The sequence below is a fragment of the Hippocampus comes genome, unplaced genomic scaffold (genome assembly GCF_001891065.2).
Source record: "Hippocampus comes isolate QL1 unplaced genomic scaffold, H_comes_QL1_v1.1 scaffold238, whole genome shotgun sequence".
In the NCBI taxonomy this organism is placed as follows: Eukaryota; Metazoa; Chordata; class Actinopteri; order Syngnathiformes; family Syngnathidae; genus Hippocampus; species Hippocampus comes.
The window spans coordinates 758,986-786,796 of record NW_017806177.1 but is presented as its reverse complement, the minus strand read 5'-3'; the positions used below and the strand labels follow the sequence as shown (position 1 = coordinate 786,796).

At 39.8% G+C, this 27,811-nt stretch overlaps 2 protein-coding genes across 6 annotated transcripts in view; one reads left to right on the top strand and one right to left on the bottom strand.

The window, feature by feature from the left end:
* Positions 1–269: 269 nt before the first annotated feature.
* LOC109532556 (serine/threonine-protein phosphatase 4 catalytic subunit B) lies at positions 270–10,241 on the bottom strand. The gene is made up of 9 exons (XM_019897433.1): positions 10,108–10,241; positions 7,341–7,611; positions 6,533–6,584; positions 6,399–6,449; positions 5,322–5,423; positions 3,667–3,840; positions 2,394–2,520; positions 2,040–2,229; positions 270–795 (listed from the first exon to the last, which is right to left on the bottom strand). The coding sequence occupies exons 2-9, from the start codon at positions 7,448–7,450 to the stop codon at positions 666–668; spliced, it is 936 nt and encodes a 311-aa protein (XP_019752992.1). The 5' UTR covers positions 7,451–7,611; positions 10,108–10,241; the 3' UTR covers positions 270–665.
* A 1,631-nt stretch (positions 10,242–11,872) lies between these two features.
* Positions 11,873–27,811, top strand: part of carm1 (coactivator-associated arginine methyltransferase 1) — a 55,456-nt gene continuing 39,517 nt past the window's right edge. For all 5 annotated transcript variants that reach the window (XM_019897415.1, XM_019897414.1, XM_019897417.1 and 2 more), the window contains exons 1-3: positions 11,873–12,053; positions 19,282–19,407; positions 26,371–26,477. In XM_019897415.1, the coding sequence (XP_019752974.1) occupies positions 11,876–12,053; positions 19,282–19,407; positions 26,371–26,477 (411 nt within the window). In that variant the 5' untranslated portion in view covers positions 11,873–11,875. The remainder of the gene's footprint in view (positions 12,054–19,281; positions 19,408–26,370; positions 26,478–27,811) is intronic.

Here is a 27,811-nt window from a genome sequence, read left to right as displayed (position 1 = left end):
ATGGTCCTGTGGGGAAACCTGGTGCCTGCAGGCACTACATTGGTGACCCCTGGATTCGGCCATTCCACTTGACACCTGAAGTATGTCGGCTAGTGTGAGTGGTTTGACCCATACTCAAAGGCAGGTATGTCCAGCTCCGGGCCTGGAGGGCCACCGTCCTGGGGGACACTTGATGAAGACGTTCTAGGGAAAAAAAAAGTTCCCCAATGCTCATCTAAATTGATTATGTGTGACAGCACCGTTTTGTCCAAAGAAATGACAACTATCCATTTAAACTTGTTATGTACAAGTGGCTTTTATTTAGCAAAAACACCAATACAAAAACGTTATTTTCACAATATCAAAATGGACAAACCTACAGAGATTAGATTAAAAAAAAAAAATTAAAAAAAAAAAACAGTGAACACAGTGCCTCACTGTGGACAGCGTGCCAAACAACGTATTATTAAATTGTGAAATCTATGTGAGATTACTGAAAAAAAACTAAACAAAAATGCTCCTACATGCCATCTAAAAATAAACATACACGAGTGGAATTGAATTTACAGAGAGAGAAAGAGAAGATACATGATCTGATGGTTTTGACATTGCCGGCGCTCTGCGGCTTCTCAAACAAACTGCACAGAGTTCTAAATTATGAATTGGTGGAATCAATTCACAAGACTTCACAGGAAATAGTCTGCAACTGGCTTCTTTGATGGAATGCCTCTTGTTTCCTGTGGTGCGGCTTCAAATATGATGAACTCTCGTTGTAAATGTTCATCCAGCTCCAAAATGGCAGCCACGTTACCACATCTGTATCAGCACAAAAAAAAAAAATTATGGATGGCAAATGACCATGAATTAATAAAGAACACAAAACTTTTTGTTCTTGGCAGCTTGCATACTTGCAAGCAAGTCTCAACAGTTGTAACACTGCTTATATTTCAACGAACAAGGAGGCGCAAGATTACAAAAGTCAGTTTTGGTTTTGCAGCTGAAGACATTAAGCAACAGTCTGCTACAAACTAAGTTCAAACGCTGTGCAGATAAAGCATGTTGCGCGACCAAATTACTAAAGATTGTGAGAAATGTTGCTCTGTGCAAGACTAGGAAAATCACAGGGGGGCTGGAAACATCTGCTAAGAAACAGACAACATCAGCAGAAACATTTTCACATGACAAGAAAGGAGTATTTATGTAACCTCTCTCTCACTCTCACATTGCTGCTATCGTCATATAGCATTTGAGCCAAGCTAACTCTTCGTGTGACTTATGCTGAGCTCAGACTACACCAATATAGCCCGATCTTGACCTGACAGACGCATAGCAAACGTTTAATGTCATGGACGATTGTGAGTTGACTTGAAGCGTCGTACCCCATGTCGTGTGACTGTCTTGTCCAGGGAAGCCAAGACAACAAGTATTATAAAGAATGATGAGATTTATTTGAAAACAACATGGAGAGACACCGTTCACAGATCTGTCAATGGAGCCTCCTCCCCCTCCCTGCGTCTTGCGCTCTCATTTTATCTTGTTGGGAGGTGGTGAAGATTAGTGCAATCAGCATTTTGAGCAGCTACACAGAATGCACACTAGTGCATGAGCAGGCAACTTTGCTTATCTGCAAAATAACTGGTCAGCATTCAAAGGTACGAACAGTTACTTATATTTTTGGTCCTGTTAGATGTCAAATTCCCATTACATGACATCAACAATTGATCGTCTGGGATGCTTCACGCCCACGACACGATAAGCCCGGCATGTCAGAACCCCCCCACCCTTTGCCTTATTGACATGTGGCAATAATGGTCTGCTTGCACTTCCTTTGGCCACCATTGGGAAGGCTCACTTCTTCTGCCTCCCTGGTGTCATACGAGGGAACAATGTGCAAATCATTGCAGCAAGATCCTACTTTCAGGGGATTCTGTTGTAAAGGCAACAGTGAAATTTCATGGATCAGACAAAGCAATTTGGCGGGCTCTCTGCATGAAACAGGTTGCTATGGCATTAATGGCTGACTTGGGTGTACTACTGGAATGATTACTATTGCTTCATACCTGTAGCAGTAGTTTGGTGCTGACCACACAGTGAGCACTGTTTCGTTGAAGTGCCACTTATAGCCCTCCATGACCAGCTGATGCGCTCGGCAAATCATGTGAATGTCATTAGCGGCATTGAACTGGGCCACGACATCGCTACCAAACAGGTAGCCAGCACCTCGGGGACTCACACCCCATCCGGTAGTGTCTGAAACCAGGGAAACAAAGTCAAAAACACTTCAAAGATTGGGATAGGATATTATTGTCAATGGTATTTGTGGTTTTGATAGTGAGGAAAAAAAATGTTGGGAGTTGGATTCAATTTAGGTTTGTATGAGCATGCTTAGTGACGAAGGAAGTTTGCTTGTATACCTTCTGGGTCTGACCAAAGGAGGTCACACATGGGCCCATCATGAGGAACTTCCTGTTTTCTGTCAATGGTCCGGATTTGATCAAGTGTCTGGATGGATGGTGATAAGCCACCATGCACACAAAATATCTGAGGGGACAAAAAGGACTGAATTAAAACAATTGATGGACAAGTTAATACAAAGAAAACTGTAGAAGTAGCCATTTATACAGACCTGCCATATTTTTCTGACTATTAGTCAAACTATTTTTCATAGTTTGGTTGAACCTGTGATTTATACTCAGGTGCGACTTGGATATATTAAAATTAGAGCTCTTGCGCTCAAAATCCTTGTTTCCGAACCGTGTTGACAGCAAAACGAGTTATGGTTGGATTTCAAAACTTCTACTTCTAACTATGGTCTTAGGCTGTTGTGTATGCCTCTACCTAAAAGGAGCTAGAGGCAAAAACCAAAAAAAAAAAAAACTGTTTTATTTGATTTTTTTGGTGGGTATTTTAAGAGTGAAATGTTGAACATTTGGCATTGGTGGCAATGCCAAATGTTCCAACTTCAAACTTCAAACCATTCCAACAGTTTGAAGTTGGAATGGTTTGAATCAGTCAAAAAGCATACACTTTCAATTCTGGTCTGTCTACTGACACCCCCCCCCCCACACACACACACACACACACACACACAATCACTCTGCTCATTACTGCCACGGAATGAAAATGAAATGCGATGAATTCCATTTTAGAGGCGCTGCTTTAAGTTTACTACACAAAGATTAATCCACACCACAAGCTAATACGATCAAAATCTAATTTTACAAAAAAACTTTCTCATCAAATATCCAACAACTCACTCACAGTTAACAAGAGGCAAAGTGGTTTAGCTCCAAAGATGCGTCTCTATTCAGCAACAGCCTCATACGGCTTGGGGTCAGGCTGCTTTTGAAACTTTTTACTAATGTTGTTATCTCGAAGTTGACATTTTAAGTGTAGCCTGCAGCAAAATAGTTGGGCTTGAACTAACCGCATAGTTAATACCAAGGATGAAACCCATTATGCCTCATTGATTTAGAGACCTGAGAGGTATTACAGTAGAAGGACACGCTTCCACATGATCAACACAACTCCGAACAGTCAATACTAATACCACAATACCAATGAAACTGGCAAAATCTTGAACAGTGAACCGCAATTAGGCGAGGGTGCACGGGATAATAGTGTTTTATGACGAGAGGAAAAAAAAAAGAAAAAAAAAAGAAAATAGTAGTAAAACTGGCACCTCACCTTGCCATCGATGATTGCCGAGAGGGACAAGTAGTCAAAAATCTCAGTGCAGTATCTCCAGACTGTGACAGAGCCATATTTTCTGAGGCACTCATCATAAAAACCATAGACCTGGGTAATTTGCCGGGACTCGTGATTTCCCCGAATCAAAGTTATCCTGTCTGGGTAACGCACCTGAAAATAAAAGGCAAACAAAGGAGTTAAAAAAAAAAAAAAAAGAATAAGAACATTTTATAACGTGGCTTGCTGTGATTTCCATTGCTACTGCTGTTCCAACTACTAATAATAATTTCGACAAAAACTAAAGGGACACCGCAGCAGTCACTGTTTGGACCCTAAATATGATGAACTCAATGCAGTCTTCTTTTAAAATAACGACAATGGTGCGTCGACAATTACCAGTCACACATGTTCGCTGCCTTCTGCTGTTCTGGTACTATCAAGACAATCTCAGTGCTACGAGCTACACCTATTAGCTAGATATGAGCTTCGGCTGGCTAGCTAGCTAGTACAGCTAAATATGTTAAGGAGTCAGTCCCAAGTCCGTAATCATCGCCTCCATGGCATCTTATAAGCCTCAAAAAGTATCATTGTCATGAAGGCATGCTAATTGGGAAGCTAAAATTGACATGAAAATGTCAGACGCAGAAATTAATTGCTTGAGTGATCCAGTACACTTTGCACAGAAATCTGGCTGCAACTGCGTTACGTTAAGTGTATCAAACAGCATAATAGTATATATCATAATTTTTCATCAGAGGAGAGGAAATTATACACAGTAATGGCAGTGACAGAGCGTTACCCTTCATTCTGGTGTGTCAGCCGGGAGGTGTGACCCATAAAGTTAAAGGCATATTAATATTTTAAATATTCAAAACATTTCAAATGTTATTTGTTTGTTTTCAAAATTCAGTCCTGGTTTGATTTTAAGTTTTGAGATCTGCACAATAAATGTGCTCAAAATTACACTACAGTAGATTTTGTCCTTTTTTTTTTTCCTCAATGTCGTCTTGCTTAAGTACCATAGAACCCATTCAGAGATCGTTTCAGTTGAAACAAATTTATGAGGGCCAGAACAACCACCTGAAGACATCTATATGACAATATTTTACTACAGCACCTAGTGGTGCTTTTTCCCATTACTGTATTGCGCTGAGCCTAATGAACAGATCCAACTGAAAATTTGTCAGAAAAGCCTCAAGATATTGACCATACCTGAGACAGAATACAGTGTTCCCTCACTTTCCGCTGGTAGTACGTTAAAAGACCAACATTTCAATCAGGTGTGTTGGAGGAGAGAAACATTTAAAACATGCAGAATAGGGGGATCGAGGATTGGACATTCACTTCTGTGGTTTAGGGCTTTCATGATGTTGAAAGACAAAGTTTGTCAGTTTTCGTGAAATGCTGTTGCCACGGCAATGCGATATTCTCCAAGAAAATGCTACACTTTTGAGGCATGACGAATCAAGCAACTATTAATCCAACTGTTACATTTTTGTCATATTTGGACTGGCCATGTCAAAATTTTAATCACGTCACACCATTGTATTTGTTTTACACATCCTGATTATTATCCATGCAAGATTGCAATGACTTTTTTGTTGTCATTTTCATGACCATGTGAACCCTGCTACATGAATGGGTATTTGTACCTTAAGAGCTAGAAGAAGGAGGAATGTTTCCACACTGTAGAAACCCCTGTCTACAAAGTCTCCCATGAAGAGGTAATTTGTCTCCGGGACATCTCCACCAACCTGTTGTAAACATATTACAATGCCATTGGTTAGGTAAGTTTTGACAGAGTGGAAGGTCCTCAAATCAAGACACTTCAACGGGAAAAAGTTGAAATGGTATATTTTAGTTCAAGAGTTTAGATCACGGTGTCAAACTCAAGGCCTGGGGGCCAGATGTGGTCCACCACATCATTTTATGTGGCCCGCGAAAGCAAATCAAGCATGTTAAGTTCCACGATGCTTGCCAAAGTCTGAACCAAAATTTCAAATTGTCATATGTAGTCCGCAATAACAGTCATTATTCTTGACTTCTGATTTTAAAACTAGTTATCCATCAATTCTTTGTGCGCTGTATATGTAACATGTGGAAGTGATTGAACATTTATATGGTTTCCCAAAAATCATAAAGGCAAGCTGTAAGTACAATGTGGCCCGCGACATAAATGAGTTTGACACCCCTGGTTTAGATGATTCACTTGTTAGTGAAGTAAACAAAGTCAGTAAACGCCAAGAAGGCGTTTACTGACTTTGTGCACCTTTGGAAAAAGGAGATTTTTCTCAAATTCACACCTTTTAGTTTGCGAGAAACAACATTCAAAATCATCTGAGGACAAAGTGGTCAAGTCATGGGCTTTACATGGAGACTTGAAACATGTAGACCGACTGAAGAATTGCAGTCACCTGTTTACACGTTCCCATCCAGTCAACAGATGTTTTACAGCGCGGATTGATTCGTTAATTCAAATCTTTCTTTTGATGTTTTTCAAAACAAAAAAAGGACTAATACCCATCCCTAGTCAAGAGGGCTGCCGAAGAACAAAGCTTTAGCAATCACGTGAACCCGTTGTCTGGTAGTGTGATTTCAAGCAAAGAAAATATAAATCGATTAGGTCACTATTCAACAATAGTCACACTCAACAAGATAATCCTCCAGTACCAAAGTGATTTCGATATTTATAACAGATGGAGCTTGAAAAGGAGCTTGAAATAACTTACCCTAAAAAGCTCCTTCAAGTCATAGAACTGACCATGTATATCACCGCAGACCTGTAAAACGGATAATCATCGTCACTCATCAAAAGTATGTTCTAACTTATGGCCAACAAGAGAAACACAAAAATGGCTCCTACCGTTACAGGAGAGTCAACTCTCTGGACATTGCTTTCTTCAACTAGAATCTCTCTGACAATACAAATAAAAGCAACATGGGTTTAAGTGACTGTTGGAACTGGATGACGCACAGACAATTTCATGAACAACTACTAGAGTCCTGAGCAACCTGGAGCCTATCCCAGCCTCTTGTACATTTCAGCAGATGGCCGTGGGTCAAACATAGCAGAACAGGGATCCGTAAAACCCCTCCAAGGTGTGCTTCAGACTTATTTTTATAGCTAAAACCCCTCCAAGGTGTGCTTCAGACTTATTTTTTTTGTATGTATGTATGTATGGTAACTTTAAAATATGAAATTTTTCGCCATGCCCGATGTTTGTGCTAACTTTGATGAGTTTTCATTCATATTTTGCTCCTCAAAACTGTGGTAATTGAATAAATACAAACTTCTGAAATCAATGAATACTCGTTTATATTAATCATTATTTCAACATTAAATACAAAATAATCATGATGATCATTTTTTTCCAATTATCGCCCAGCCCGACGTCAGGTCACTCGTACTTCAAGGCGCCACTGTGCAGTCATTGCACAATATTTTTCAGTTATTCAATAAATAGTAACTATTACATTTTCTTCATAAACGAACACGCAAAGAATTACGCTCTGAAATGAAAAATAATGACAAAACTGACAAATTTTTAAAGATGCTATTCCACATAGTAAAAATTTATATATCAGATTAAAATGTCTAATTACTTTTTAAACTTGTGAAGAACATTGTTCCTAATGTGTTTTGTGGATGAGTGTGTAGAGGGAAATGTTACCTGGCTTTGGCACAAAGTGCTTTCACTTCGTTTTCCTTAATAAGTTCACAGCGTCGCAGCTGTTCAATCTGTCGGTCCAAGTCACTGATGTCTCCCATTGTCACACACATAGGGAAGGCTGCTCACTCACTGAGGCCACACACTGATCTTCGCACTCTCCGGTTGACTTGTACCACGGCTCTGTGATCTTCTGGTCGTCGAGAGGGCACTCTCCGTCTTTGGAGCAGTCAATAATCAATTGTTTTGAGTCTGGTCGTCACAAGAAGACACTCTGGATTGGCAGGAGGAGAAGAATTAAGGACATAGATGTTAAAAAACACACAAACTTCCATTTCATTAAGTAGCGTTCTCTAACACATGTATCACTGTACACCAAGGGTCCGGTGAGTTTACAATAAATAAATAAAAAGAATCTAATCAATTTTCCATTTGACACCCTCGATTCATGAAACCATAAATCTATCCTTTTAATATGTCTTTTCTCCATAAATTCATGTGACTTCTCACATCATGTGAGATCTCGTCACCACACGTATCAAAACATGGCGGAAACACCGAAATCGGCGCCAACAAACTTGATGGCAGATGTCTTCTGGAAGTTTGGGGGTTTTAAAAAAGCACATGGACAGCAATGAAGCGAATCTTTTTGAAACAGTCCCAGACAATGTGTTTTTTTTTTATTTGAATTATTATTTATTGTTTTGATCATTTCATGTTTCGACTTCATAAAAGCGTTTGCTCGTGTGCAAGCGTGTCTGACGTGACTATCTTTTTCGGGACACTGTTGACGGCAACCTCTCACCCCAGTCAGGTGTTCAACTGAGGAGTGGGTGCAGCTGTCTAATGAATATTAATTTGGTTGCCTCCGGGCGATATTGTGACCAAGTTTGTTATTAGATTAACGTACTCATTGATTTTGTGGAAAACGGCCTCAATTTGCAGGACACATGGATGGAACTTCAAACGCTGTGCGTGCACGTGCTACGCCAGACAGTTTGCTACCTTAGCTGGATGTTCGATATTCACTTAACATTCAGTTGTAGTATGTGTAGGAATTTTTAGGAGACTGTTTGACAAAAATCACAGCTGCATTTGCGGTCACTTCAAATGTATATGCAATAAGGGCGCTAAAAAAACATGTATCTACTGTCTGTGTCAAGGACCGTCCATAAATGACATATTCTAGGGCAGGGATGTCAAACTCGTTTGTGTCGCGGGCCACATTGTAGTTACGGTTTCCCTTGGAGGGCCATTATGAATTTTGGAAAACCATATAAATGTTTAATCCCGTCCACATATTACATACACAGCGCAAAACAAATTGATCAATAACTAGTTTTACAATCAGAAGTCAAGAATAATGACTGTTATTGTGGGTTACATATGACAATTTGAAATTTTGGTTCAGACTTTAGCAAGCGTCATGGAAGTAGACATGATTGATTTGCTTTCGCGGGCCAGATAAAATGGTGTGGCGGGCCAGATCTGGCCCCCGGGCCTTGACTTTGACACCTGTGTTCTAGGGTGACATATGTGACACATATATCAAATAAAATACATATTTTTCCCCATTCTGACTGCAGTAGTAGCTTGCATGCTACAAAAACTTTGCTGATTTCTCTCAGAAAGGAAAAACTGGATTAAATAATTTGTCAGAAATATTGACATTTATAAATAAACATATTTACATATTATAAATATGACATCTGACATAGCCTTGACATAATTTTAAGTTCTTCATTGTTAAATATTGCCGTAAAATTTCATTGTACAATATTTTGCACAAGATGCATGAAGCTTTTTTTTTTTTAACCCATATCGCCCACCTCTCACCAGGAGCTCTATATGCCCGTTGTAAGACTCAGACAAAATTTCCTGAATGCATGACAAACCCCTTATGGAAACTTAATTTTCAAAAATGTGAATTGGTCGAGCGGCAAACACATTTTTGGACATTACTCTGACCTGCCATGAGGGCTCATATTTTCCATCACTTTCAATGCTAATTTCAGTTCCATCTAATAAAAATGCATCATAACTTCCTTTCTTACAATGTACATTACAATTAATAGAGTGTTAATTCTCGGCTCTTCATTGGTTGGCCATTATTTTGTAAACTTGAGAACTTGGCTTTCTATAATTAAGTTCATGAGTTGAGTGTTATTAATGTTCTCTGTTTCTGTGTGAGCAAGCGTTCCAATGATACCAACCTTTTGAAAATAGTCAAATGATTAAAGAAATTATAAAAGTATGAAAGCCTAATTCAAGAAAAAGGTCATACCTCAAATCTCGAAAGTCGAACCCCATTGCATTTGTATTAAGACGTTGGCTAGAAACTTACGTCATAAAATTCTGAATATATGTCACAGCAAATCAATACTTATCACTCGACTCGTCTTTTTTTTAGATCTGTCTAACAATGAAGGTGCGGGGTAAATGAATTTTTGTTTGAAATTTTACACATAGACCGACGCTATTTGAAGGGCCTAGCGCGTTAGGCCTACATTTAATAAAGGCCATTACTAGGCGAGTCAACACTACGACGTCAATCATCAGAATCTTTTGTAGCCTTAATGTAGTTTGTGAACTTTTGATAATATATATTACACTAGACGACAACGCATTGTGAAATAAAGCACAAAATTGGGAAAGCTATGTACTCAACACTATTTGATATGCCACTAGCACCGGTGCTTAGTTGGGTGTCTACATCTCGAAAAACGGACCGTCAGACAAACATTCAGAATCTCGAAGCACAACGACTTACATCAGAATGGATGGAAGATGGGAAAACCAATCTCCGGTGTATTTTATAACTTTGAGTATGTTTTCTTCATTTACCGGCCCCTCTCCGTTCAACGACTACTCGTCACTGCCGGTTAACGCTCTTCTGTTTTTATATTTCGGCGGATAGCAGACATTTGGGCCCATTACCGCCATCTGTCGTTTCGGACTGTGAGTCAGCCTGGTACTGTAGTCAGTGAGTCGGTCGTACAATAAATGCTGTAGCTTTCAGGTTTTATTGAGAATTACTGAATTGTCATGTTGGTTTTTGATTAATAAAGAAAGGGTAAATATTGTAGCATATTTCCCGGTACCCTATTTAAGACACAAAATATGACTATATAAGTTACAGATGGTGTCGTGGTACATTCCTCTGACTTGTGTGCAGACAATGTGGGATTGGTTACCAATTAGTGATCGAATGGTTGTGGGTGCGAATGGTTCTTCGTCTCTATGTGCCCTACGACTGACTGGCGACCAGTTCAGGGTGTACTTCCCGTTCTGCCCGAAGTCAACTGGGATATGCTCCAGCACCCCGCGACCCTGCTCAGGATAAGAAAATGGATGGGAAATATAACTATATGTTTTTTTTCTGACTTTTTTCCAGTCTATTTATTTCTATGAACCATTGGTAGCTTGGGTTCCTATGTAATGTAGTCCTCCGCTGGAGCGAACGTCCTTCTCTCCCACAGGAAACTGAAACAAATACAGAACCAGATCAAAACCATGACAGGGAGGTCCCAACTGTTTTTGTAGAAATAATTATTATGAGGGCCCGGGCAGCGACCACTGCAAGATCCCTATTGATTTTGTAAACATTATTATTATTATTATTATTATTATTATTATTATTATTATCATTATTATGATTATCCACACAACCATCCATTTTCCGACCCGCTTTGGATGTGCCAACCAGTCAACATTGCGCCGTTCCCATCTTTTTCCTTGGTTTTAAATTGTCACTGGGAGGCACGGTAATCGACGAGGCACAAGGAGGCACCGGGTTCGATTCCGGCTTCGGCCTTACTGTGTTGAGATTGCATGTTCTCCCCGTGACTGCGTGGGTTTTCTCCGGGTACTCCGGTTCCCTCCCACATTCCAAAAACATACATGGCAGATTAATGGAACACTCAAAATTCCAAGTATCCCAACATGTATATACCCCAACTTTGCCAGGCCCTTTATAGCTGCTGACGCCTGAGTATTTTTCTCTCATTCTTTCTTTAATACAGGTATACCCTAATTTTTTTTCCCCGTTGTTTGCGTTTGTGGAATTTATGATGGAGATCGATCGTTCCAGACCAAGATATCATCTTCAGGCGTCGGGTTGTCGCCATCTTGTGGTTTTTATGAGAACTGCCGTAGGGGGACAACTTTCGGAAATCCAAATAAATATACCGGCTAATTTTCCATTCTATTTTAGTTTAAGAAATAAACATTGTAAATCAAATAGTAATTAGATCATTTCTTACTCGTAGCTGTATTTCAGATTTTGGTGTTTCTATATTAAAACGAAAATCAAATAAGGAGTCGTTTTTCTGTGTTTGAGATCTGTTTCCAAGCGTCATATGCAATGCCAAAAAGAGACACAGACTGTGTATACACAGAGCAAAATGCAAATTGTTTTAACTCGAAATATGGATTGAGATTAAGCAACGTTGTGTATATTTTACGTCATATAATTTTTATTTTAAAAGGGGGCGCTGTTTCGCTGTTTTTTTAATGTATCCCCTAATCTGTGGAGGAGAATGCGCCACAGACCTCCCTGTACTTTCAGATTGAAAATGGCGGTCTCAGTGTTTCCCGGCGTACGGCTCCTGTCCATCGGAGACGCAAATGGAGATATACAGCGACACTCAGAACAGCAACCTTTACGATTGGAAGTCAAAACCACACAGGATACCGCATTACTCAACCTCTCTAATGGTACGGTTTCTATTTCAACATTAACGCATCGGACGTATGTGGCATCTGCATGACCAGTGCTAAAGCTATGCTATGTGCTATGCTCTATGCTATGCTATATGCTAAATGCTATGCACATGCTTCTTCAGCTAGTCTGATAGCCCTGGCTAGCGGTAACGCGTGAGGGACCAAGGTGTTTTTACATTGCGATTCACGAGGGAACAGCAAGGCTAATCTTTCCCGATGCCTCGGCAGTAGGTGTCATCTAACTCGCCAATAAATTCGCCAGTTTAAATTATAGGATACCAAAACACATTGTCATTTAATAGGTGCAAAACCTAATATATCCAGCTGCGTGACTTCATGGGTTTATTAATAGTGGAACAGTACCGCTAGCCTGCTTGAATTTTAATGCACTAGCATATAGCACCTTGTGTACAATTGTGCAACGATGCTGTTGATTATCAATTGAAATTACTTAAATCATTTAATAATTTGTCCTATTTTGTCTTGTCCCTAGTACTAATTTAGGTTGAAAATTGCTTCGTTTCTATTTTGATATTGAGGTTGCTGAAGTTGTTTTGCGTGAGACGTCAACGTTACGAGCAACGTAGCACGTTGAGGTCCGAGCGGCTGCCCCTTGCATTGTAGACCACACAATAGCCTATCGTGTCCAATCTCCACTTACTTGACAAAACCGTATCAATGTTAACGTTGCTTTACATTATGTATTTTGAGGAACACGGATTGAAATTTTGATTAATTCTGCTTTTATTTTTTGGGTTAGGGCCTTCATTACTTATGCATTCATCTTTGTTCTTGAAACAATAGCCTCCCCCTTTCCCTCCTAAAATAAATGTAGGACTGCCTTAATCAAAATGTTCCTTTCAAATAATAATATTGGTCTTATTTTGTGTTTACTTTAATTGTTAAACAGGCTTGTTTGAGCTCACAAATATTTATAATATGTAACAAATGTAATGTGGTTATTTTAACATTTGTTTGACACACAATTACCCAAGTCTCCAGTTTAAGATGCTGCTCATGGAGGAATCCTGGATTTGATAGAAATGAAAATACGACCCATACCATGTGGAAGTGAACTAAAACCACCAAGACTAATAGCCATTAAAGAATTTATAGTGAATTACTAAAATTTAGTTTTCACAATCCTGATACTACACAAAAAGAGAGAATAAATACCAGGCGTACCATATGCATTGGATAGGTTGTAGATCAGTTTATGAAAGGTTAACAAAAGAGATAACTTGTTCGATTCAAGAATAGTCATTATATACATTCAAGACTGGTCTAACTCTGTGTACAGGTTGGACTGGTGGGTCCTACTTTTTATCTTGGTTGCAACAATGCTTAAGTTAGTTGCACCAACATTTTTGACTGCATCACATTCACTGAGCTGCCAACCTATCGAAATTCACTCATTGCACAATTTATTTTAATTTTCCTAGTTTTAAAATTCTGTCAGGAACCTTATAGAGTTACTACATGCGGTAGTGTTTTACTGTGTGTGTGTGTGTGTGTGTGTGTGTGTGTGTGTGTGTGTGTGTGTGTATTAATTCTTCAAAATCCACAGTGACTTTTCAACAATGCACACTGCACACAGATGCGCGCACAGATATTTTTTACCTAAATGCAAGACCCCAAACATGTCAGTGCTAATAGTCATTTTCACATAAAGACAATTTTCAGGGAGAAAATAAAAACAAATGATTAAAAGTATCACTTACCATAGGTACACTTGAAGAAGCAGTGGTTGTTTGTATTCTAACTAGTATTAATTACTATTATGACTGTAACTGCAAAGTGGAATGTCAGAATGTTTGCTATCCATCCATTCATTTTCTGAACGACTTATCCTCACTCGTCTGCAGATTATTGGAAGTGAACTAAAACCACCAAGACTAATAGCCATTAAAGAATTTATAGTGAATTACTAAAATTTAGTTTTCACAATCCTGATACTACACAAAAAGAGAGAATAAATACCAGGCGTACCATATGCATTGGATAGGTTGTAGATCAGTTTATGAAAGGTTAACAAAAGAGATAACTTGTTCGATTCAAGAATAGTCATTATATACATTCAAGACTGGTCTAACTCTGTGTACAGGTTGGACTGGTGGGTCCTACTTTTTATCTTGGTTGCAACAATGCTTAAGTTAGTTGCACCAACATTTTTGACTGCATCACATTCACTGAGCTGCCAACCTATCGAAATTCACTCATTGCACAATTTATTTTAATTTTCCTAGTTTTAAAATTCTGTCAGGAACCTTATAGAGTTACTACATGCGGTAGTGTTTTACTGTGTGTGTGTGTGTGTGTGTGTGTGTGTGTGTGTGTGTGTATTAATTCTTCAAAATCCACAGTGACTTTTCAACAATGCACACTGCACACAGATGCGCGCACAGATATTTTTTACCTAAATGCAAGACCCCAAACATGTCAGTGCTAATAGTCATTTTCACATAAAGACAATTTTCAGGGAGAAAATAAAAACAAATGATTAAAAGTATCACTTACCATAGGTACACTTGAAGAAGCAGTGGTTGTTTGTATTCTAACTAGTATTAATTACTATTATGACTGTAACTGCAAAGTGGAATGTCAGAATGTTTGCTATCCATCCATTCATTTTCTGAACGACTTATCCTCACTCGTCTGCAGATTATTGGACATCATATTCTGGCAATGGAGCTTCACTTTGTGTTTGCCTCAAATACAGTTGCACTGAACTATAGGAAATCTGAGCATGAATAAAATGCAACAGTCCCGAACATAGCAATTTTCCTTCTGGTTATAGTTCCAGTTGACCTGTTTTGTGTGTTATGGATCTGTCGTTGGAGGTAGAGATGCTCTGCAGTAGAGGTTTGAGTTGCTAGCCATATTAGCCATTATGGCTGAACAAATAATTGGATTTGCAATTTAATAACAATTTAATAAAACAGGATTTCCTAATAGCAAAAGCCCCAATTTAAATGACCATTGAGACATGAAGCGGAGAGGAGAAGATTGGAGTGGAGGAAGTAGGGAGAGACCCGTGTAGCAGGCAGAAACCACATTGCAGTGACTAAAGACTGCAATATGTGCACATAGTTTTTGGTAAGTTTTCTATCGCATGAGACCTTGAATATCAAACATATTTGACCTTTTTTGCCTGTTAACAAAAGACAAAAAAGAAAATCAACAACAAAAAAACAACAACACTGCGCTGGTGTCCTGATGCGTGTGCAGTAGTAGCGGGAAACTTCAACTGTCTGTGTGTGGTTGATAAATATGAGCGTGTATGCTAATAGATGTGTATGGTAATTTTGTGGATAAATACAAGTGTATAAGGTCGGATTTTGCATTGTCCGATTTTTATGAATGAAAATGAACACTGGCAAAATGATTACTGCTCGTCATTTAATGGATGACGTGCCGCCACTGCTTGTAATGCATTGCTGGTGTTTGTGGAAATCGGAAAATGTTACGTCATATCAACAAATATTATCTTACTTTCCCTGAACTAAAACAGGGATCACCAACATGGTGTCCGGGGACATCAGGTAGCCCCCAAGGACCATACGAAGAGCCCGTGGGCCAATTCCAAATATAGCTCACCAGTCAGCGATGGGACACTGTAATTTCCTTGGAATTTTGTAGAAATGATCATTTAAAATTGTGAAAATTCCTACATATCGATATTTATAATTTTCCTAATTATTAAGAGAATTCATTAACCATGAGGAATATCTTCACATATTGGAATATTGTTCTAGATATAGCTCTATCTATATCTCAGTTTTGAAAAAGTTGGTGACTCCTGCTTAGCACGCTTGATGTTACTGGAGATCTTTTGAAAAAGTTGGTGACTCCTGCTTAGCACGCTTAATGTTAATAAGCGTGATAAGTTCTACTTTTTATATAGACTGTGTAGATTGTATTTATTTCTCAATGTATAAAAGTTCAGTGTGCCACTTGTTTACATATGAATTACGTCACATTTCATGCAACATGAAAAGTTGGATCTGTTGGTGAAGCCCCAGATTTGTTTGCCTTAATGTTGTAATCTGCGCTTCAGTTCGATTTCTTACTCATTTAAAGGATAGTTTATCGTCAGTATTTTTTTCCTAGTGTTGTTCCGATACCCATCCGGACCCCGATACCTATCCAATACCCTGCTGTGCATTATCGAGAAATACCAATACCGCACTGATGCCAGGCTTTTGAAAATACAAAATATAAGAGCATTTTTTTTTCTTGCAATTCTAAAGAACTGCTTATTCACTTGGATGAAAAATAATTGCTATCATGGCTTGGTCAGACACTGCTTGAACACCTTGAGGAAACAGGAAAAAAAAAGACAGTGAATCCAGGAGAACCTTTTTATTGCCTACCTGATAAGTGAAATATATTATCTGAGACCTCAAAGGTTTGACTCTCAAAGGCCAAAATTGTGCAATCATCATGTAATTTACATGTGGAACAGTCGTGCAACATTAAGTACAATGAAATTAAAGTAAGAAATAATATACATGCGGTATCTTTTAGAGAGATCGTGGCATTAAGGCCTATCTGAGGTATGAAAATTTAGATTTAATAATAAAAATAATAGTAATAATACAGTACAACAAGGTGTCAAACTCAAGGCCCGGGGGCCAGATCTGGCCCGCCACACCATTTTCTGTGGCCCGCAAAAGCCAATCAAACATGATGCTTGCTAAAATCTCTTCCAAAAATGTCAAATTCTTAGATGTACTAAATAAGAGAGACACTGTAGTGTAAGCATTTTCTTGTTATGAAACCCCTCATGACAGTAACTTCAGCAATAGTGGAATAAACCGTTCTTCTTTATATGCTCCCAGTCATAACGGCCCTCCAAGTGAAACCGTAATAGAAATGCGGCCCGCGATAAAAATGAGTTTGACTCCCCTGCAGTACAACATTTTTATTTCTTACAAGGGCTTTTGAAAACAGATCTCAAATTGTTGCAGTATTTTTTTGTGAAAAAGTGAAAAAAGAGAAACTAGCTAATTCCAGACCAGAGTAGATGAACGTTGCCCTTGACTTTGGGATGTTCTAGTTGAGCAGCATATTCTCTTTTGCTCCTGCAATTGCTTCACCACTGTGGGATCCTTTGAACACGTCGTTTGTATGCAGCGCCACAGTTTCCAGATTTAACGATTCAGTGTCCACCCAGTGAACAGATAAACGAAGTAGCGAAAGTGGGGCGATGTCGTCGCTCCAGATACTAGTAGTGAAGCTTACGGCCTGAACCGTTTCAAGCTTCCTCGAACCCTGCTCCGTTACCTTCTTTTTGAGAGCAGGAACAGCAATCTTTGTGTTGTAATTTGCAACTTGGGACCTTGTATTTTGCAATTGCTTGAGCCATAAAAAGCCGGTATCGCACATTGTCAACAAATCAGAGGGGGCAGTTTACAGAGCAGTATCATTTCTTGTAATTTTCTCTGACATCTTTCTTGCTGCTTCACACTTCTCCTCCCACAGGTCCTTCCTTTGAAGTGAAGTGACCAGGGTTTGTTGCTGCGGTCCATCCCCCTTTGTCTTGCTCACTGTCGCCACCGCAAACTCCTGGTGTTCCTTCCCATGTTTCGTTCTCAAATGTTTTATCAGGTTTGATGTATTGAAACTGGCCGTTTTTAGTTCCACCTTGCAACTTGGGCACAGCAAATCTTGTTTGTAACTGTAGTTTCTATAGGGGTGTTCACACGGCAACTTTTACTCCGGTGCAGCACCGGGGCTACCCCTGTAGAGCGTTCACACGTACAAAGTTACACCGGTGTAGCCCCTGAAAACAGCTTAAACCGCAGCAAATTTAACCCTGCTCAAGGAGGCGGTTTAAAAATTTTCTCCAGAGCAAGACGCAAGGTGCTGCGTTCAATGTTGTACACAAGTATTGGTAAATGGAATCGCCATGTTATTTGTTAGAACTCTCAGGTACCGATAATAATCAACAAGGAGAAAAAAAAAACATCCAGTGTCTTTACTTACACCTCACTTAGCCACTCTCATACTCTCCTCGTACATCAAGCCCTTTTGCTTAACGATGACTTGGGCTGGAAACTTTTTTTCGGCAGCTCCTTCCTCTTAAAAATCATCATCAGGTGGTATTTTCTGTCCATTACCATGGCAACCGAGCCCAACAGTAAAAAGCCGACTTCTCGCGCTCCGTTGTGCGTATTGCTTCCGTGCTGGTCCCCTTCTTCTCTCCAGTGTGGTTTACCTCAACCATGTTGGTGATGTGGTTGGGCTGGATGATTTTGTCGGCAATCTTTTTCCTCCAGTAGGAGCAGAAGATGGCCAGCTTTTCCTTGTCATCCCCTGTACTGCGCCACGGTAGTGCTTGCTCGTGGAGCCGTTGATGTTATATTCTCTCACCGCTGCTCGATTGCCATGTTCCTCCACGTAAACTGATCGCTTGCAGTTTGAAGTGTGCTCCGTAGGCGTGTCTCTTCATCGGTGCCATTTTCCGGATGTTGTTTTGCACCTAGCACATAACGGCACTATCTACACCTACTGGGGACGTGCGTTTAGTGTCTCCTTTCACGTCCGCGTGCTGTCCTCTGTTAACGTCTGCCTTTCCTCTATATAAGCAGCGTGTCGGTACAACAGCAGTCAATCAAGCGCTCATCGAAACCACACAACATTCACAAATTTTGGAACTCAGTGCAGACACAAGGTGCCCCGCATTATTAGGCACCTCGTCCATTTTGGAGAAAATGTAAGACTTTTAAGTGCACCTTATAGTCATGAAAATACAGCACTTCAAAAAGTATAGCATTTTTGACCAGTGTTGCTGTTATTGTACTGCTGTACAAGATGTGTTGCTGACATTCCACTTATGGATGAACCAAAAAAAAAAAAAAAAAAAAAAAAAATTCCTGGTGCTTAGTTTTTACAGTAATAGAGAAAATATGCACATAATAGTGAATAATAGTTAAGACCTAAGGATGTGAGCAAGCAGCAAGCAATACACAAACAGCATCGATTGAACCCTGTAATAGTAAAATTTGTGCGAATGAGATTTATAAGCTCGAGTTATTACTTTCTTCTTTTCTCTTTTTTCCTTTTCCCTCCTCTTTCTTTCCCCTTTTATTCTCCCCTTCCTCTTTCCTGAGCTCAGTTGCCAAATAATAATATGCATGTTCCATGTGCCATAATCGCAATTCTATACATATTTTTTTATATATTGCACAGCCCTAATACGGGATCTCTTTCTTTTCAGGAGAGGACGCGAGTGTCTTCAAGTGTTCAGTTTCTCGGGAGACGGAATGCAGCAGAGTGGGGAAGCAGTCGTTCATTATCACGCTGGGCTGCAACAGCGTCCTAATTCAGTTCTCCTCACCAGCAGGTACTCTTAAATCCCACAAGTACACGCCAAAGTAATGTTACATTTTATTTCTTTAATGTTAATGTTACATTTTTAAAAAGTTATTTTTACATAAGCTATTTCAAGGCACAACAATCTGATAGTGACCATGCCATATAAAGATAATCAATAGATAATCCTAATCCAAGCAAGCAATTTGGATACTGTCAAGAAAAATAACTAGAGTGGGTTTTGAAATACGAAACGTGGTAGAAGGATATGAAAATAACACACTGTGAAACCTCAATTTAACAGACTAATGGGGGGTGGGGTCCGTCAAAGCGGATTTGTCCATTAAAATGAAGTAATTTACATTATGGCCTAAAACACTTAATACCATACAGTTATCATTTTGTAGATTTTTCAGAGCCAGAAAAATCTCAGTACATCCATCCATTTTCTTCAGCTTATCAGGGGTCGTGTCGCAGGGGCAGCCTAGGGAAGCCAAGAGTTCTCGCTTCTCGGCTACTTTGTCCAACTCTTTCGGGAGAATCCCAAGGCCAGGCCACCCGGTAGACATAGTCTTTACAGTGTGTTCTGGGTCATCCCCGGGGCCTCCTCCCGGTGGGACCTATCTGGCACACCTCACCAGGGAGGCATTCAGTCGGCAACCTCATCTGGCTCCTCTCCACATGGAAGAGGAGCAGCTCATCTCTGATTGCCTCATGGATGGCCTCGCTTCTCTCTTTATCTCGAAGGGGGAGGCTGGAGAACCTGCACATAAAAATCTTGGACGATTTCATCCGGGATCTTAGTTTTTCGGTCATGAACCAAAGCTCGTGACCATAGGTAAGGGTAGGAATGTAGCCCGACCGGTAAACCAAGAGCTTCGCCATTTGGCTTGTCGCCTTCTTCACCACAACAGACCCATATAGAGTCTACATCACTGCAGACACTGCACCAATTCGATTGTCGATCCCTGTTCCATTCTCCCCCTCACTCGTGAACAAGATGCCAAGGTACTTCTTAGGCTTGACCTGGAAAGACCACTCCACCCTTTTCTGACTGTGAATTCTGGTCTCAGATTTGGAGGTGCTTATTTCATCCCCACCTCATCACAATCTGCTGCGAACCAGTCCAGTCAACAGGGCTCGTCACTGCGTCCAATACTAGGCCAATTTCAAAATAAAAGCCAACCAAATAATACATGGCTGTCAATGCAATAACCTTAGCGGATGTTGAATGAGGTTTTTTTTTTGGGGGGGAGGGGGGGTTGCAGCGACGGTCCAATACAAGAGATGCTGTATGTGTTATACATAGAGTAAATCGTTTGTGCTACGTTAATCAGAAACGTAGGCGGCCGCTGTGGGAAATGTGATTGGAAGAAGCGTGAGTGTGTGTGCGTGCGTAAGCCAACAGTAACCCTAAAAATCATTCAGAGGTCTAATTAAGAAGTTAAAAACAAGACCACATCACTATGGCAATGAGTTACCCACAGAGCATGGTTAAATGATGGTTAAATAGCGCATGAAGCACAGCACTAATCCGTCCGTGCTGAGACAGTTCGCATTCACACCCATATGTGACCCGAGGTATATTTTCTACAGAAATTTTGTACGTAACTTGAAACATTTGTCGAAGGGTATTTTGCACTAACTTGAGGTTCCACTGCATGAATAAAAATGAAGAATAAACCTGCATTTGTGAAACATAATTTTGATAACATTTGGCAGAAAAAAATGGAGGGCCTTTACATGAGTCCCCTGGAAACAGTCATTAAACATTGAATCAGGAATAAAACACTGAATTAAAAAAGTATTCAGTGTGTTTCAGAATTAAACAACTATATATTTTAATCAGTCATTTCAGCTTTAATCAATTCCCACGTACTCCTTGCAATATGCTCACTTACCACTGGTTGGGAAACACCTTTGGAGAACCTAATCCAAAGCAGTGTTGAGAGGCCAGCCTCGATTCATTATGATGTTAGGCAGGCAATACAAAGCTTTGGTTTTCCCAAGGTTAAGGGGCCTGACTATAAGAGGTGCCTCCATAAGAACATATCCTGTCTTCTTTTTAAAATTGTACCAAATAATAGCTTTTATTTTCGTCAGGCGACGCTTATTGCCGACGGGTCTTGCTCCAATTAAATATTTTGCAAATATAGCTTGAGTCAGTTTTTATCATATGTATCTATGCTATGCAAGTAGACTGCTCGGCATTCCGTCTCTCATCCTTGAAGTCTTCATCAGTTGATCCAAGAAAAGCTTGGTTAGAACAGACCAACCTGAGTGGGTGTTGAAAAGCGAACTATACTCGCTCCATGTTGAGGGCACAGCCCACCTCACCAGAGATGGTATAATTCTTTTCGAATACTAATGACGAACGGTCAGATTCCTGGCAGAGAGCCCTCTGTCGGTCAATAAGTCATTGGGTGGAAACTCCCTCATTAATATTCCATTCATTTGTAGAGAGTTTGGGGGCTACTTCTGCAGTCACGAGGGAGCGTTTTTTGTGTGGTTTATCAGAGGCAAAATCATTGACATTGAGTGTTTGAAACGGTGGCAGTATAGGTTGGTGTCGTAAGCCACCTTTGAGTATGTGGTCTCTTTGGGGTGTATCCGCCTGTGAGTCCAAGTGGAAGTAATGGTCAAACTGCGATTCAGACAACTTTATTTCTCCAGCAAGGAACGCTTCATTTGTAGCTTCCCAGTTTATATTCATACTCCCGGTTCGTCGATGAATTAGTGGCTGAATGAACAAATAGTATACTGTATGTCAAAAAGAAATTGATCGAAGCACAGGACAGAGAGAGATGTCTCGGCCTGAGTAGCCTGTACAAGTTATCATGCACACAAGATGTAATAGGATTAAAATAAATGAGATAAGAGCAAGACAGCGTAAAAGAAAAATTACATCTATTATATGAACCGCTTTATCCTCACGAGGGTCGCAGGCATGCTGGAGCCTATGCCAGCTGATTTCGGGCAGTCGGTAGTAAGAGAAATAAATAAGTCAATAAATTCAAATAAATTGCTTCTCTAAAATAAAAATAATCAAAATAAAAATTTTAAAAGTCATCGTGAGCAAAGTATGTGTTTAGAAGCTTAGGCCATGTCAACATGTTGGCTGGACTTTTTAAAAAAAAAATTTCCCCTCTCCATGTGGGAAAATGTTTCCGCCCACACGACCACGTTTTTTTTTTTTCCAAAATAAATGTACAGTAAATGCATTTACAAGCACGTGTGAAGTCTCCCATAAGGTGACACTGGAGTTCAGACATTTTAAGACAATAGTAAAACAAAATAAGATAAAAAAAAAAACAGTAGGGAGAAAATACAATTCAACAGCCAGAAAAAAATTACATGGATAAATTAATAAAGTTAAGTAAAGATCAGTTAAAAGCTCGACGAAATAGTTACGTCTCTCCGATACACATCTCTCACTTTTTTCCCAACTGCTGATCAAATGTGCTGTAAAAAAAGCAATTCAAATAAGAACAAACATTTGAACAGAATTGAAAGTAAATATGTACTCCAATGAGATAATATTTCTTGGGATATTCTATTATTATTACAAGGAACGAGTCCAGAGTTACAGGGGCCTGGGACACGGGCTTTCTCTGACTCTCTCATGATCTTCTCGCATTGTCTTGCAATCTCTACCTATCTCTCTGTCTCTCTCTCTCTCTCTCTGTCTCTCTCTCTCTCTCTCTCTCTGTCTGTGATTCTGTCTCTGTCTCTCCCTCTGTGTCTGTCTCAGAAAAAAACAAAAAGAAATTAGAGCTGCGGGTTGCGATAAAGAGTCCTTGCAATGTTGGATTACTGGCACGTTGGGATGATGGCACATTGCAATTTAAAATTTTCAGAAAATGAAGTACATCAGATTAAAAGGTATTTTGATCCAATATGACCTCTTTAAAAGGACAACAATTGAGCTAAAAACATTTTTTAGGTCTTGGGCTGTTACTTTGTGCCTCCAATTTTTGTTAGATCTTAGTGAAATGTTCAGCCAAGGCTGTTTCGTTAAAAAAAATTGTTGCAACTAAGCCATGTGTTTTTTGTAACCGCAAAATTATCTAATAAAATAGTGACTATTTGACCAAGTGTTATGTTGTCTGCCAGGTTTCAAATGTTTGCACGAATTGGCATAATTTTTCTTAGCAAACAGTGTGGCGCCACGACCAAGTTGGCGCCGATAACCTTACAGCCCCGATATTGGGAGGATCTGCAGTGAAAGCCAGACACAGAAGTCACATTAAACAGGTGAGAACAATGGAATTCAAGACTTATTTTCCAGAAAGGGAAAAAAAAAAACCCAAACAAACATATTTGGAGCTGATGCTTTTTTTTTTTTTTTTTTTGCATGTTCAGGTGCTTCAATTGATAACTGGCTGCGAAAAACCTGAAGAGGATGAGAGCAAAAGGACTTTCGATAATTCTTCCTAATTTTATGATTTTTGAAAACGTTTTCTTTAAAACTGCCAAGCTGGTACTAAATGTTGTATTTCCTGTTTATTAAATTGCGCTGGGTTTTATTTTGATACCAAACAAATATTGGAAAGACTCAAATAGGCCTATGTGGTTTACTTTTATTTATTTCAGAATAGGCCCAACTATGGACACTGCACTTGTGTTTGTTTTGCTCAGATGATTGTAACATTTTTTGTGAAAGGGAACATTTCAAAAAATAAAACTTTTAAAAGTATATTAGTTGTGTTATGTTTTATGGCTCCAGACTGATTTTCTTTGGCGAAAGAAATTAGAGGCCAAATGGCTCTTTTGATCATGAAAGGTTGCCAGTAATGGGTATTAAAATCAGCAAATTTTACTCAGCTTTTGGCCTTTTTTTCCCCCTAGTTTTAAGCAAGAAATGATCATATGTAAGAAATGTTAACTAATTTAATGCCAAAACGTAAAAATATATTTGGAAAAAACCTATCAGTTTGTGCCAAAATGTCTAAATACGTTTTTAGTTTTTTTAATTTAAAAAAAATAAATAAATAAAGGGCTTCGCACACCTCTTCAGTCAGTATGAAGGCTGTGGGAATGATTTCAGTGTATCACCACCACACCACATAACAGGAGTGGCTTTGATCAGATCTTGGTCCACACAGCGTGCGAGTGGGTGGCGATCCAACTTTGCGAGGTGGTGTGTGGAAGCAGTGTAGTGCTGAGAACATGGATAAATCCCAGCAGCTAACTCTAAAACAGAGTTCTTTCAAATTAAAAAAAGATGATGAAGTCCCATCGTCATTCTTGACGAGCACGCGCACGCACGCACGCACGCACACACACACACACACACACACACACACACACACACACACACACACACGCACACAATTCAACATTCATGATAACTTCATGCATAGGTCATGCATCAGTGCAGTGTTTATTTTGCAATAAACTTATTTTGCCATCAAAGTGACACATTTTTGTGTTTATTTAGTAGTAAAGTATTGTTTAGATATTTGAGGTGTCACAAATGCAAAAAACAAAACAAAAATAGCATCAAAGTGTCGCTACTTCTTTATGTGATTAGTCGAAAAGCAAAATAATCATTTGTGCAGGCCTGAGGATTTCAGAAATTAACAGAAACCATTTTTCGGTTCGGTTGGATTACCCAATGGGAAACCTCGGTCACTAATTTTGGGTTCCGTAAACGTTCATCATGGGAACCCATTTTTCTATTTTGACTGATATTCCTAATCGAGAATTCTGATCCTCAAAAGTATTTAAAGGTTAAATGTTTGAAAACGATGCATTAACAATGAACATAATTACATCAGCAACTGTGTACTCCAGGTTTATTTAAAAAAACAAATGGATCAAAATATGTTGTTTGACACTTTTATTGTACTCATATGGCATCATGAATACAGCATACCACAAAATCTGGCGATATACCATGGGCCACAAGAAAACCTGACACTCACCCCCTTTATTAATACAAAAGCATGTACTGTAATAGGAATTGAATGATTAAAATGTTGTGATGAATCTTTAAAAAAAATGACCTTATTACTATATATAGACTTAATATATTGATATGGCTTGACCTCCTCTTTGCAACCCCAAGATGATGTACTGTGTAATCTACTATCAAGAATCTACCACACGTCAACGTTAGGCCTACCGACAGTTAACATTAGTATTACTACACCTTGTGATGAATGTTTTATCCATAAAGTTACCATGTCTACAACTTGTAAATTATAGCTAAACTAAGGCTGTTTCATAATATTTGTCATCGTGATTAGTCTTTCGATCTAATGACCAACTTCATGTACTTGCCTCGGAATCGTGCCTCCGGTCATATTTCTTTTCGGGTTTTGTGCATACATCACACGTCATCTTGGTCATACGCCCTTCTTCAGATGATTGGAATGAAAAATCTGACTCGCATTCCCATTTCTTAAATGTAGTAACTAATACACCTTCGGTGTTTTTTTTTTTTCGCCATCACCATCCACGCGCTTTCTCAGCGCAGACTAAAATAGCAACCTGCATGCGCACATAACGTTACCTGTTCCGCCCCCCCCCGCCACTGAAAAAAAAAACACGAGAGTAGATTCGAAGAAAAACACTCACACACCACACCACAAACACACATACAGGCACAGTGAAATCGCGTTGATCACACAGGAGAGATTCGATCGCGTCCAGTCAACTGGTGCGCGGTGATTTTTATGGGAAATGATTTTTCGGTACCGTAAAAATGATCCCACGGAAACGACACACTACCGGAAACGATCGTTACCGTGAAATCCTCAGGCCTGTTTTGACAGCCCTAATGTCAACCCTTAATGTTTTCAGTTTACAGTAAATCCAAATTCCAATACTTTAAGAGGGATGTGGTAAGCTTTTACACTGGGTTTTGCGGGTGTTTTTGCATGGTCCCACCATCGTGGAAGTGCCTTGAAATAACTTTGATTTTTATTGTCAGTACTGCCACTTAACATGTAAGAACTTTTCCTGTCTGATCCTTGGTGTTCAACTTTAGATTTTCAGTCCTTTTATAACGTCTTGAAGAACTGTCGGGGGCATCTATGTGAGCGGTCAGTCTTCAGTGACAGAACAGAGGAATCATCTGCCGTACAGTACTTCCAGGTGAGTGGACCATACAAAGAAGAAATGAAACTTACCCGAAAACAATGAATGCTCGCAAGAATGTCAACACCTCCACTCAGAGCTCTGTGATGTCATTCAATACCAGCCAACCCCTTAAGTGCCAGACAATTTAGAGGATTTTGACTTGTCTTCGAAGGCCCACGAAATACTGTCAAGGTCAAGGTCATCTTTATTGTCAAATATGCTTTATTTATAATATGCAGCACAGAGGAAATTTCTTTCCTCTCAATCCTCAGTGCAAACATGCTGTGCATTAAAACACACACAGCTAAAGATAAGATAGCAACTACACTGTTTAAAAGGACTTATGTAATATCAACAATAGAAACAACGGTACTTTGTTGACTATTGTGGGTTAAAGTGAGGTAGTGCATTGTGCAATACGCGGATGTTGGATGCTGAGGGGAGGGTCATAGCCTGTGACAGGAGGCAGGGGTAGGGCAGAGGGCGGGGAGTGCGGGCAGAGCAGGGAGGGAGTTGAGTCTCCTGACCGCCTGGTGGAGGAAACTGTCCTTGAGCCTGCTGGTTCCAGCACGGAGACTCCGCAATCTCCTCCCCGACGGCAGCAGGCCGAAGAGACTGTGAGATGGGTGGGTGGGGTCACCTGCGATCCGGATGGCTTGGCAGGTCAGACGAGAGTAGTAAATGTCCATGAGTAGGGGGGAGAGAGACACCAATGATCTTCTCAGCTGCAGAGTCTTTTGGCAGGACACAGTGCAAGCGCCATACCACACGGTGATGCAGCCGGACAGGTTGCTCTCAATTGTGCCTGTATAAAATGTCTGCATGATGGGGGGCGGGGCTCTTGCTCTCCTCAGTTTGCGGAGGAAGTACAGGCGCTGGTGGGCTTTTTTGGCCAGTGATGAAGTCCTATGGCTTTATGAACACGGTACCAACCAATAGAAAGATTAGAATCTCTTCATTCACCCCAATAAATAAATAAAGTCTCAATGTGCCATATTATTAGTTTTTTTTACCAGCACTAGCATTTCAAGTATAACTTAAACCTTGAAAATGCACGTCTTTTTTTTTTTTTGCCTTTGACAGCTCAGACATATAAACATACAAAAAGCAATTCTGAGAAAGGCACTTTGATGTATTCACAAGTATCTTTTACCAAAAATGTATGAACATTGAACTACATACCTGTGTGCGTGCGTGCGTGCGTGTGTGTGTGTGTGTGTGTGTGTGTGTGTGTGTGTGTGTCTTCCCTTACAAAGCATACTTATTTTTGCTGTGGTAAGAACGGAAGCAATCTCCTTTGTGTATGTGTGTGTGTGTGTGTGTGTGTGTGTGTGTGTGTGCGCGTGTGT

Coding starts and splice junctions, on each gene's coding strand:
- LOC109532556 (XM_019897433.1), bottom strand. CDS start 7,450: ATGTGTGTGACAATGGGAGACATCAGTGACTTGGACCGACAGATTGAA. Junction 5,424..6,398: donor ACTTGAAGGAGCTTTTTAGG/GTAAGTTATTTC, acceptor TGTTTACAACAG/GTTGGTGGAGATGTCCCGGA. Junction 3,841..5,321: donor TCCTTCTTCTAGCTCTTAAG/GTACAAATACCC, acceptor TTTTATTTTCAG/GTGCGTTACCCAGACAGGAT.